Source organism: Dipodomys spectabilis, unplaced genomic scaffold (genome assembly GCF_019054845.1).
Source record: "Dipodomys spectabilis isolate Male_0828 unplaced genomic scaffold, ASM1905484v1 ptg000096l, whole genome shotgun sequence".
Lineage (NCBI taxonomy): Eukaryota > Metazoa > Chordata > Mammalia > Rodentia > Heteromyidae > Dipodomys > Dipodomys spectabilis.
Genome location: NW_024870773.1, coordinates 210,622 through 223,221, shown reverse-complemented (window position 1 = coordinate 223,221; position 12,600 = coordinate 210,622). Strand labels below are relative to the sequence as shown.

General features: G+C 36.5%; 1 protein-coding gene across 1 annotated transcript in view; it reads right to left on the bottom strand.

Annotated features, from left to right (window-relative positions):
* Positions 1 to 12,600, bottom strand: part of Lyst (lysosomal trafficking regulator) — a 144,170-nt gene that overhangs the window by 86,041 nt on the left and 45,529 nt on the right. Inside the window, exons 11-16 of the mRNA XM_042685962.1 lie at positions 8,926 to 9,035; positions 7,746 to 8,172; positions 5,994 to 6,138; positions 5,126 to 5,299; positions 1,735 to 1,895; positions 1,238 to 1,428 (exon numbers count right to left, since the gene is read on the bottom strand). Of these exons, the coding sequence (XP_042541896.1) occupies positions 1,238 to 1,428; positions 1,735 to 1,895; positions 5,126 to 5,299; positions 5,994 to 6,138; positions 7,746 to 8,172; positions 8,926 to 9,035 (1,208 nt within the window). The remainder of the gene's footprint in view (positions 1 to 1,237; positions 1,429 to 1,734; positions 1,896 to 5,125; positions 5,300 to 5,993; positions 6,139 to 7,745; positions 8,173 to 8,925; positions 9,036 to 12,600) is intronic.

Here is a 12,600-nt window from a genome sequence, read left to right as displayed (position 1 = left end):
AGTAGGACAAAATAGTAAAATAATGCAAAAAAGCAATAGAGATTTTCATATTAGCAACATTAGCAATACTGTTTTTGTTTGTTTTGTTTTTGGCCAGTCCCAGGGCTAGAATTTAGGGCCTGGGCGCTGTTCTGAGCTTTTGTGCTCAAGGCTAGTGCTCTACTGCTTAAGCCACAACTCTACTTCTACTTTTTGGTGATTAAATGGAGATAAAGAGTCTCATGGTCATGTAACTAACTGTAACCTCTCTGTATAGCATCTTTACAATTAAAATAAAATTTAAAAGAAAGTCTCATGGACTCTCCTACCCAGGCTGGCTTCAAACTGTGATCCTCAGATCTCAGCCTCTTGGGTAGCTGCTATTACAGGCACAAGCTACCAGTACCTGACAAAACTAGAAATACTTTTAAGGCAAAATTCCTAGTTTTTATGGCTATTAAGGAATAATTAAGTTAATTATTAACTTATAATTAATTAAGTTTTTTAAAACCTGAAAACACATCTGAGTAACACGAGTATTACAACAGAGTATTGGTATTTATTGCTAACCATATATTATTAAAACTGAATATTTGTATGTAAGTATCGACAGAAAATACAATGAATGATTTAATACACTGGGCTAAAAGTTTCTTCTTTTCACTTATAAACATTTTTTCCTGGGGCTGGGAAGGTGGCTCAGTGGTAGAGTGCTTGCCTTGCATGCATGAGGCCCTGGGTTCAATTCCCCAGCACCACATAAGCAAAAAGAAAAAAGCTGGAAGTGGCGCTATGGCTCAAGTGGTGGAGCGCTAGCCTTGAGCTGAAGAGCTGAGGGACAGTGCCCAGTCCCAGAGTTCAGGCCCCACGACCGGACCCCCCCCCAAAAAAAAAATTTTTTTTCCTGAATGATGCTAAAATGAATTAAACTTATATCACTACTGGAGAAATATAATTCCAAGGAAAAGGGCATATAAGTTGAAAGAATGAGACAAATTTTGTTCAGAGATCAAAGTGTTCCAAATTTTTCAGGAAAAAAAAAATCTATGAAATGATGTTAAGAAACAAAATGGAAAACTTTATAAATCTAATTCATTGGTTATTACATGTTTCAATACATATATAAGCTTACTATAAAGTAAAATAACTGCCAAACAATTCTCTATTACTAGAACTTCGTCTCAATGACAGCCTAATAACATTCTACTTGCTGCTAATACATACAATAAAGTTAAAAACTTATAGAGTCAAGACTTACAATTAAGAGGCCAAGGTCCACCTGTTTCTTGGTCATAAACAGCTCTCTGACTTGCTCACACCGCAGTATGTCTTTATTAATATACCTGGAGTAGTCTATGGAAGACTTGCCATACTTACATGGCATTACTGATGTGTGGTTGGGTCCACAAGCATAAAGGTAAAAGGCTTCTTGTGGACCAATTTTAGCTCCTGAATGGCAAAAAAAAGCCAGTTATTTAAAACACTCCAAGTTGAATTTCTCATAAAAAGAGAAAATGAAAGGGCTTTACAAGATTCTTTCAGTTCTTTACTATCCTGATAAAACTGCTAAGCCCTCAATTTTCAAATTAGTATAACAAGACAACTATTCTAACTTTCCTGGTTATGATACTGCATTTTCTAGGATTGTAAAATATTGATATAATATTGGGGAGGTATCTCTACATTATATATCAACTGTTCAGATACTGGGGGGTTAGAAAATATTAAAATATTTCTTCCAAGGGAAATATGTACCATTGAAGAGGAGCAAATTTCCCAGATCCCATTTTCCAGCCAACTGCAAAAACTCTTCTTGGGATGACAAACAATGGCCAATCATGCAGAATGTTTTGTTGCTATCAGATGATAAGCTTGTTTTTCTTGGAAGCACAAAATCCAAAATGACATCAGACTTCCTAAATAAAAACAAAGTTAGGTCAATGACTTCTAGGAGTATTTGAACTAAGCATTTTCAAGGAAAGATTTGTAATGAGAAACTTTTCTCAGTTTGGTATTGGATGGCTGGCAGGAGAGGCACAGAAAGCTGAACCTACTGTCTCTTGGATGGAGGTGTTGGTGGTCCACAAGCCACAGGGCATGAAGCAGAAGAGATGGCTAGAGACCCTAAAACAGGCCATGGGAGGAAGGACCAGACATCTGCTGCAAGTTGTCTTTGCCTTGTGTACTTTCCTAATTTTACCAGGGAGTTTCCCATTTTGTCAAATAATTCCTAATGTGTTATGTTCTCTAGGGGACCTTCAAAGTCCAATCACAGAAGCATTATCTCCAAGTTGTACTCAGTCAAGCCACTGAAAGGCAAGTGCTTTCTACATTTTGTCTTTTCAGTGCTAAAGATGATGGATTTTGATAAGCCTCCTCTTTTTTCTTCATGGATAAAGGCTAATTAGGAATGCAAGACAGTACCAGAAAGTAAGGCTTTTTCATAGACATACAAAACCTAAGAGGACTGTGCCATCTAGTGGAACTGCTGAGTACAGGGTTCACCTTCACTTTACCTATCAAGGTAAAGTCTTTTGTACAATGAAGACCTAGAATAAGCTAACTCAGTTAAACTCCTTTTGAGAAAATTAACTTTGCATGTGTTTACCTTAAAAGTTTATGGCTAGCTTATATTTACAAGGTAAATTCAGCTATCTTAATAGGATTTTTTTTTCCAATACTGGGATTTGAACCCAGGGTCTCACACCCACCCAGCTTGTACTCTACCACTTAAGCTGTGCCTCAAGCCTGACGTTTAACTGGTTACTTTTGGATATGGAATCTCCTGGCTTTTCTGCACAGGATGGACTTGATTTATGATCCTCCAGATCTCAGCCTTCTGAGTAGCTAGGATTACATGCATAAAACATGGACACCTCACCAGAAACTTTTTACTTATTTTTAACTAATTGTACAAAGTAGTTGTTATTCAACAAAGCAATTTATGAACACAATACATCTTGATCAAAGTCATACCTTTCAAAATTCTCACTCATTCCTTCCAACCCATCACTCTCCTCACTTTTCTTAATTTTGTAGGATATGCTTGCTTTCTCTCTCTCTTTCTTTTCTTCCTTCCTTTCTTTCCTGCATTCTCCCCCAGGAACTTTTTAAATAAAGGGAAAAACAGAGATAATCTGAAATCATTTTTTGTGGAACAAATAAGTGCCTTGATTGATTGATTGATAAGTGCCATCTCGTGGCATTACTACATAATATGATTTTAAAAGAATAAAAAAGCCAGGCACCAGTGGCTCATACCTGTAATCCTAGCTATGCAGGAGGCTGAGATCTGAGGATCACAGATCAAAACCAGCCCGGGCAGGAAAGTCTGTGAGACTCTTATCTCCAATTAACCACCAGAAAACTTGAAGTAACGCTGTGGCTCAAGTGGTAGAGTGCTAGACTTGAGCTGAGGGACAGTGCCCCAGTCCAGAGTTCAAGTCCCACAACTGACCAAAAAAAAAAAAATAAAAAATTTAACAAATATGAAATATTTACTGCTTCAATGCCTGGCACATAGTGGTCCTGGAAAAAATATGTGAAAAAAGTTTTTTTTCATTAACAAGATCTGTAACACTGTAAGTACACAATAAAAAAAAAAATGGTCCATTTAGCCAGGTGCCAGTGTTTCACACCTATAATCTTAGCTACTCAGGAGGCTGAGATCTAGAGACTGAAGTACAAAGCTAGCCCAGGCAAAAGTGAGAATCTTATCTCCAATAAACTTCTCAGAAAAAGCCAGAAGTGGTGCTGTGGCTCAAGTGGTAGAGCACTAGCCTTGAGTACAAAGAGATAGCACCCAGGACCAGAAAAAAAAAAGGTCCATTTAATCAAATTTAGATATGTTAACTTGGCATTCAATGTTTCCTTTTCACCTTGCCTGTTCAGTTTTCTTTCTCATTATTCAACTCACACTTTCTAGCCAACCTGATCCTCTATTATCAACTAGTTTTGAGTTCTATACCCTCCTTTATGCTATTTTATTCAATAAAAGAGTTCTCATCTCCTACAAATGAAAGACACCTGATATAATTCATTCAGCATTCAGACAGTCTATAATTCTCCTGTGAGGTAAAACTCACATAACACTCTATCTGAATCTATCACCTGGAAGATATCTAGGACTTGAACTAATCTGTCACCTGACATACATGTCACTCAAATTTCTTCTGGAAACCTAATTTAACTTAGATATTCACTTTATTTGAATAATTCCCTATGGATTCATTTTATAATAAATAGACTTGCATCATCGTTTGAGCAACAAAATTAGAGATTCTATAATTCTTGATTAATATGTAATATACATAAATATCTCAATGTCCAGGTTTCTGCATACTCCCCAAACCCAATCATCCATCAGTATCCATAGGAGATTGGCTCCAGGACTCTGTACAGACACCAGTATCCAAGGATGTTCAAATCTCTTACATGAAAAGGCCTATTTACATATGGCCTACATTTATCTCTGTGTTTTTCAAACCATATCTAGATTACCAAAATCTAATATAATGAAAAAATTTTGTAAACAGTAGTTACACCATATATATATATATATATATATATATATAAAATTTTTAAAATTTATTTTTTGCAGACATGGAGCTTGAACTCTAGGCTTGGGCGCTGCCTCTCAGCTCTTCAGCTCAAGCTAGTACTCTACCACTTGAGCCACAGAGCCACTTAGAGTTTTCTGGTGGTTAACTGGAAATAAGAGTCTCACAGATTTCCCTACCAGGGCTGGCTTTGATCTGCGATCCTCAGATATCAGCCTCCTAAGTAGCTAAGATAACAGATGTGAGCCATCGGTGTCTGGCTTTACACTATATATTTTTAAGGAGAATGTCTGAACAAGTTCATAATAGACACAACTTTTTCTGGAGTAACTTAATCCAAGGTTGTTGAATCCACAAATACAGAAGAATCCATGGACGTGGTAGGCTAACTATAGTAATTTTCAGCAGTCACTTCTATAGAAGACTTATTTTGTACAACAGAAAAAAACCCAGATTGTGATCTAAGTTTCTATGTTAAAACAGTAAGTTTTGCATGGTTTTCTGTAATCAGTTTCAGAAGTAATAATGGGCTAAACTTAAAAGTTGTAACTGAGATCATAAGTATTTTCTAAAACTGCTTCCTATACCTCTGCCCAGAGACCCAGATGGAGACTTTCCCATGAACATTCTTCTTCCCTTGTGGCTGCTGTAGGTAGGTGAGAACTAAATGTTGCCATCTGCTTGAAAAGAAAATATTCTCCTGTGATTCAGCTTGTGCTAGTAAAACAGCTTTTGCATCATCGTTTGAGTCCATGCACATGCTACAGAAAAAAAGAAAGGTACAAAATGAAAATTTCCACATCAGTATAGAAGCTATAACTCTCAACATGAAAGTGACATTTAAAACCAGTTCTCTTTTAAAGTAAGCTAACTGAAAAAGCAAACAAGATTGTTCTACACAGCCTGCTTGGTTACTTAGTTTATCATCATCTCAATTTATAAGCTAAAATATATGAAGCTCATTGCCTGGTATTTATAATTTAGAAACCAGTTGTAAATAAATTTGTTATTTCTACTTATATAGTCATTGCCATTTTAGAAATTGCAATACAATTTGGTTCATAGTAAAATAAATACATGTTATAATAAATGTCTCAGTGCCAGAATGTATTAGTCTACTTTGCAGATTCCTGATAGCATCTAGAAAAAAAAGCATCTGATGACATTTACAAACATATCCCTAAATAGCACATTTGGTTTATAGAGCTTTATACAAATAGGATCAAGGTTCATATTCAACATAAACATTAGAATATTAACATAATATAAATTTTGGAGTAAAACTATATACTTTTACCAAAGTGATATTAATAACTGTTAGAATGTATCTTCTTTTTTTCAAATGAGTTTTCTTTTTTTGTAATGATCTTTATTAGAAGATTTCACATTTTAATGTCTCCTACATAAATTATTTGAATACATGATCTATTTGTTAGAAGTTGAGGTCATCAATACCGAAAGGTAAAAGTGCCCCTGTGGGGACTGGCCCACACTTGGATCATCAATGCTTTGGATCCCACTGAAATCAGATGAACACAACCTTCTTCTATTAGTCTTTCACCAGGGTCTATGGAATCACCACCGTCTGTTCTGTCGCTCTCTATGAGAAAAAAAATTTAGAATAATCAATAAAACATCTCACAAAAACTGAGCAGAGGCCTGGGAAGGTGGCTCAGTGGTAGGGTGCTTGCCTCGCATGCATGAAGCCCTGGGTTCCATTCCTCAGTACTACATACATAGAAAAAGCCAGAAGTGGCTCTGTGGCTCAAGTGGTAGAGTGCTAGCCTTGAGCAAAAAGAAGCTCAGGGACAGTGCGCAGGCCCTAAGTTCAAGCACCAGGAGTGGAAAAAAACAAAAAATGAAAAACAAACAACTGAGCAGAGCTGGGTGCTATAGGTTCACTCTTGTGATCCTAGCTACTCTGAAATCCGATGGTCACAGTTTGAAAGCAAAAAGGGCTAGGGGCATGGATCTATTAGTAGAGCACCTGCTTAACAAACAGAGCTCTGAATTCAAATCCTGGTACTTCTAAAAAATTTGTTTAAAAGGTGATAGGCAAAGTAACTCATATACAAAATGACTCAGTGCTTGTTAAAAAGCAACAGCATCAATGCCATCACATGTGGTATAGTTTCAGAACTCTTATGATTAGGTGACAATACTCAACCCACAAAAGGCTTCATAACCACCTGCAGCATTCCAAACTATCTGCTAAGATCTTAAAAAAGTGCAGCTTCATAGAATAACTCATGAAAGTACACAAGTATTATGCCATGCTAATAATATGAGCGTGCCCAGTAAACTCAGACCCCAAATATGGATATCAGATGACACTGCCATGTCAACCATGATGGTAGAGACCAAACACTGGGAAGAGCCCCAGGTTCTAAAACACGCTCCAGTGGTGGGTGAGATTTGTGGAATGAAGACTTACTGTGGCCTGAGCTTCCATGTACATATAAATCCTCAAATCTGTCCATCCAGTCATTTCATATAATCCATATTCCCTAATAATTCTACTCACTTTCTTCCTACTGCCATGTGCATTCATGTGTACACATAAGTTTCTGCTGATGGAATCTGAGACCTCACATATGATAGACAAGCATTCCACCACTGAATTTAACCAGCAATTCCTAGTCCCTACATTGCTTTCAATGAACAGTCTGGTCACAGGAGAACAAGAGGCACTGTCAAGGCAGCACAATAACAATTCCTCAGAGAAGACAGAAATGTACTTGGTTCTAACTCCAGAGAATGGATGAGATATGTTCAGTGACAGGCAGAGGAACAGGACCACTAGTGCAAAACATAGAAGAAGGAGAATTTGAGACAAAGAAAGAAGATAGAATGGGGAATGTTAACAGGAGCAGGGAAACACAGCAGACAGAAGAGGTGCTTACATTTCCTCCTTTCCCTAACATCAGGAGCCACCCTAATCCAGTAATAGGACCAGAAATGAGGCAAGAAATGTGGCTGACTATGCCAGCATCAGTTACATATACACACAATGAAAAAGTACAGGAGGAAATGGAGGTTTTAAGGCTATCTGAAAACCTAGGTTTTGATAATTCAGGACCTGTCACTATTAAGTAAAACCTGTAAAGAGCATGTAAGAGCCAGTTAGAACATTGCCATGTAGCTTTTAGGTTCAATAAAAACTGCAATCTGAAAACCTTAGTGTATAAATCAGACGATCCATCATACCTGTTCCATCCAAACTACTGTCCTGTAAAACCAACCATCTGTTCTTTTTCTTCCTTTTCTTTCCTCTTTCTGCAGTACTCTCAGATTCATGGGCACACTCCACATTAAACCACAGAGAAACACTGAAACCTTCTGACAGATGTGGCCAGCAGTTCTGCCCCAGCAACGGCAAGTGGACTGGGGCTATGTGCCAAGAGGAAAGGAGATGATGGGGAAAACCTTCTCTGCCAGCTTCTTTCCTGCCCTGGGAAATCCGTGCCCTTCTCAGGAAGCCCATGGCTTTATTGTTCAGAATGCCAGGACACTTTTGTGATGAGACACCATTGCTTAAACTTGGAGTGTGCAGCAAGGGGAAGGCCAGATACTGTGAAGGGCTCATGGCAGCATCACTTTCAACAATTCTCAAAATACCCAGAAGAAGAATTTCCTAGAAAAAAAGAAAAACAAATGAAATCTTAATCTTGAAATTAAAGCTTTCATTAAAAATACAAACATACTCATACAAATCAATATTCTGTTGTCTGACATCTTTAAATTTTTCATTTTTGTTTAGCTAAAATATGAAACACATCATTCCTTTTTTTATTTAAACAAATAGTATCTTATATGATAAGAGACACATAGGCATTGTGCCTTTGTGTTCCTCCCCTAAGAGTATCCTCCTTTGGTTTCACTGTGTCTGAATGCCCAGAGTCCTGTGTAACTTATCTTGTCCCTGTGTATTTTAAATATAGCTTCTGCATATGAAAGAAAACACACACTATTCAGACACATCATTCTTAAACTGCAAATCTCAGTTTAAATTTAGATGTCTTTGTGATACATACCTAATATTTATGGGTTATCATTAACTTTATTAATGAGATAATTACTTGCAAAATCATTTCTACCAAACAAAAACAAGTGTTTTTCTCTCAATTAGTTTTGAGTGAGGGATATAAGCAGAGGCCTTACAAACTCTTCAGCTTTCTGCATGATGCTATACCATGACTGACTTCACAAGATTGAGAGCTTAATTGCTGTTTAACTTATTTCACAAGTCTGTTCCCTAATCAAATAAATGGAATTACTGTAGAACCATTGCTACCATCAAAAAGAAAGAACTTAGTGGTTTATAAACAATAAAAAGTGTACCTTATTAAGATATTAATGAAAATGCAAAAATTAAAAGCATATTTACTATACAAGGAGATTTTTCCAGAAATATCCTCAAAAGAAGGGTTAGATCTTCTGAACATGTCCTTGAGCTCATTAAAGATACTAGCAGATCCACCAATACTCTCTGGCATCCTAAATTTTAAGGAGAGGAGAAAAATTAAAGCCATTATACATTTAATTAATAAAAATTAATGAAAGAAAATTGACAATTTCACTGAAGGCAATCAAATACTGTCACATCTTCAATGCGTTATAAATAATTTAGGAGTACAAAACTTGCTGAAGAGATAGCAACATAATTAAATACAACCCAACTAATCAACTGAAAGAAGTTTTCTTAAACAATGGCTAAGCCAAGTGCCAGTGGCTCACACCTGTAATTCTAGCTATTAAGGAGGCCGAGATATAAGATCATGATTTGAAGCCAGTCTGGTCAGGAAAGTGCATGAGACTCTTATGTCCAATTAACCAGCAAAAAAGTCAGAATCAAAGCTGTGGTTCAAATGGTAAAGTACTAGCCTTGAATGAAAAAGCTCAGGGACAATGCCCAGGCCCTGAGTTCAAGCCCCAGGAGGGATACAAAAAAATAAAAAGATTGACTGAACTAAGTAAAAGCATTCCGTAAAGAAGCATGAATCAACATAGCATTTGTTAGATAAACTGACCCCCCCCCATAAAAATAGTATATTACTTTCTCATCCTGAAATGTTTAAATTTTAACTATCACTACATGGAAAAATAAATGTCAGAAATAACATGGAATTCTATGCCTCCATCAGAAAGAATGGCATTGCCCCATTTATTAGGAAATGTAAAGGCTTGGAAAAAATTATATTAAGTGAAGTAAGCCAAGCCCAAAGAAACATAGGTCCCATGGTTTCCCTTATTTGCAATATCTAGTATATGTCTGAGTCAAGCAGAAAAGGTCAGATAAGGTGATGTTAGGGAAATGAACCCTAAGATATGTATTCAAATGTTTTTTTTTCTTTCATGTGATTGTTTCTAACGCATTTATAAGATAATTTCTTTGTTGCTTTGTATGTCCCTCCCCCCCAGTATAACCAGTGCTTTCACTGTACTTCATGTCAGTATAATTTGTGGAGGAGAAGGGGAAAAACAAGTCGTTTAAATAGGGATACAGGTGGATCCATTGCAACAATGAGAAGTACAAGTCGTTATGTTGAAAACTAACTTTACAACTTTGGTGGGGCGGGCGGGAAGAATTGGGTGGGGGGGTGGAGGGAGGATGTGAAGGGATGGGAAGGGGAAACAAAGGAGGAGGCTACAATGCTTGATAAGAAATGTACTCATTATCTTGCCCATGTAATTGTAACCCCTCTGTACAGTATTTTCACAATAAAAAATAAACTAAAAAAGAAAAAAGAAAAAAAAAGAAATGTACTCATTATCTTGCCCATGTAATTGTAACCCCTCTGTATTTTCACAATAAAAAAATAAAAATTAAAAAAAGAAATAACATAGGAAATACTAAAGATTGTATAAATTTTTAAATATTACATGTTATTTAATTTAAATATTTTCTTATTTTACAAAGGTGTTTAGCATAAAACACAAATAATGGTTCACAAATTCTTGGTCCTGTGGGGCCTGGTAGAGCACTTGCCTAGCAAGCATGAGACTCTAGATTCCACTCCCACCACTGCAAAAATAAAAAAAAGATTTCTTTATAGGAAATTAGTACTAATATTTATAGAGTACATTCTAGTGTTCCAAATATATTTTACATGCATTATTTAAGTTGATTCTCATCATAAACAAAAACCTGTAAATCAATTATTGTCTCTCTTTATAAATGATAAAAATAAGCCAGATGTAAAACTTAAGATGTATCTTAAAAGACCAGTGGTTCTAGAAGACTTTGAGGTCAGAAAAGAAGCCAGGTTCAAGCAGTTGATTCTGGAAAGGGAGTGAGCTGTGGTGTACATAATGGAAGGCGTACTTACAAAGACAACTCACAGTAAGACAGTAAGTATATGCAAGTAACATGAATAAACTGAAGATTTTGAGTAACATGATCAAACTAAAGTAGTTTAGCTCTTTTTCAGTTCAAAATGGAAAAGTTTTAGTTTGAATGAGGAAATGGATACAAATATACATGTAAATACATACACATATATATATTTGTGTATATATATGTATACACACATATAATTGCTTCTGGAGGCTGGGGAAGTAGCTCAAGTAATACGGTGCAAGGCCTCAAGCTCAAACCCTGGAACTGCCAAGAAAAAAAAAAAGCAAGAGAAAAAAATGCTTCTGTGTATTACTGAAAACTCAATAAACAAAAACGCAAAATTACAAAAAGGAAGCAAGTTTTAATAGCAAAAATGGGGGAAAGAATGGGAGGATGGCTGTGGGCACTGGGATACTCTCACTCAGGTGAAAGACTGAAAACTATTTCTTGAAGATGGAGAAGAGAAAATAGAGAAAGCTAAAATTCCTATGAATTAGAGGGGTTCGTTCAGTGGCCCTAACAGCTCCCTGGAGTAAATCTCTGTTCCTTAGGTCATTTGGCGAGCCCCCTAACCAGCCAGTGTATATTACGTAGTGCTCATCAACAGAATATCCATGAAGAAAGAGGCCAAAAGAAAGCAAATTTACAGCCAGGAGCCAGTAGCTCACGCCTGTAATCCTAGCTACTCAGGAGGCTAAGATCTGCGGATTGCAGTTCAAAGCCAGCCTGGGAAGAAAAGTCCATGAGACAATTATCTCCAATAAACCACCAGAAAACCAGAAGTAGCACTGTAGCTCAAGTGGTAGAGGGCTAGCCTTGAGCTGAAGAGCTAAGGGACAGCGCTCAGGCCCCACGACTGACAAAAAAAAATTTTTTAAAGCAAAGTTACTTTTACAACATTGGAAATTTCCAATACTTTTTACAAATTTAAATAGGCAAAAATATTTCAGTAATTTAAAAGAGTAATCCCAAGACGTAAAAACCAGTTGAGCTGGGTGCTGGTGGCTCTATGCCTGTAATCCTAGCTATACAGAAGACTGAAAACTAAGGATCACAGTTCAAAGCCACCCAGGCAGGAAAGTCGGTGAGATTTTTATCTCCAAATAACCTCCAGAAGATTGGAAGTGGAACTGTGGCTCAAAGTGGTAGAGCACTAGCCTTAAGCAAAAAGAACTCAAGGCCAGGAACAGGGCCCAGATCCTGAGTTCAAGTCCCACAACTACCACTACCACCATCAACAACAACAAAAAAAGACCACAACTACCACTACCACCATCAACAACAACAAAAAAGACAAACTATCATAGAGGAAAAAAAAGTAATTTAGGGAATGGAAAAACTATTTTTAAATGTTTATTACAATACCCAGATAAATACAAGAAGATATTATATCTTTTATATAAAAAGGGAATGATGAGAAAATAATTAAGCACAAATCTCTTAAAGTCTAAATAAAAACCTTGAATAGAATTTTAGAAAATCTTCCAGAATGTGGTATAAAAAGAGAGAGGTATACAATACAAGATAAACCACATGGTACAAATCAATCCAAAAGGTTCATAACTAGTTTGTAAAAAGCAAGATTATGAAGAAGATAAATTATTTTTAAAGAATAAACTTTTGTGACGTTAGATCAGACTTCCCTAGCTTTGACACGGAAAGCAAAGAAACAAAAGCAAGGGAACATGACAATAGTAAAATGGCTTCCTGGACAGGATATAT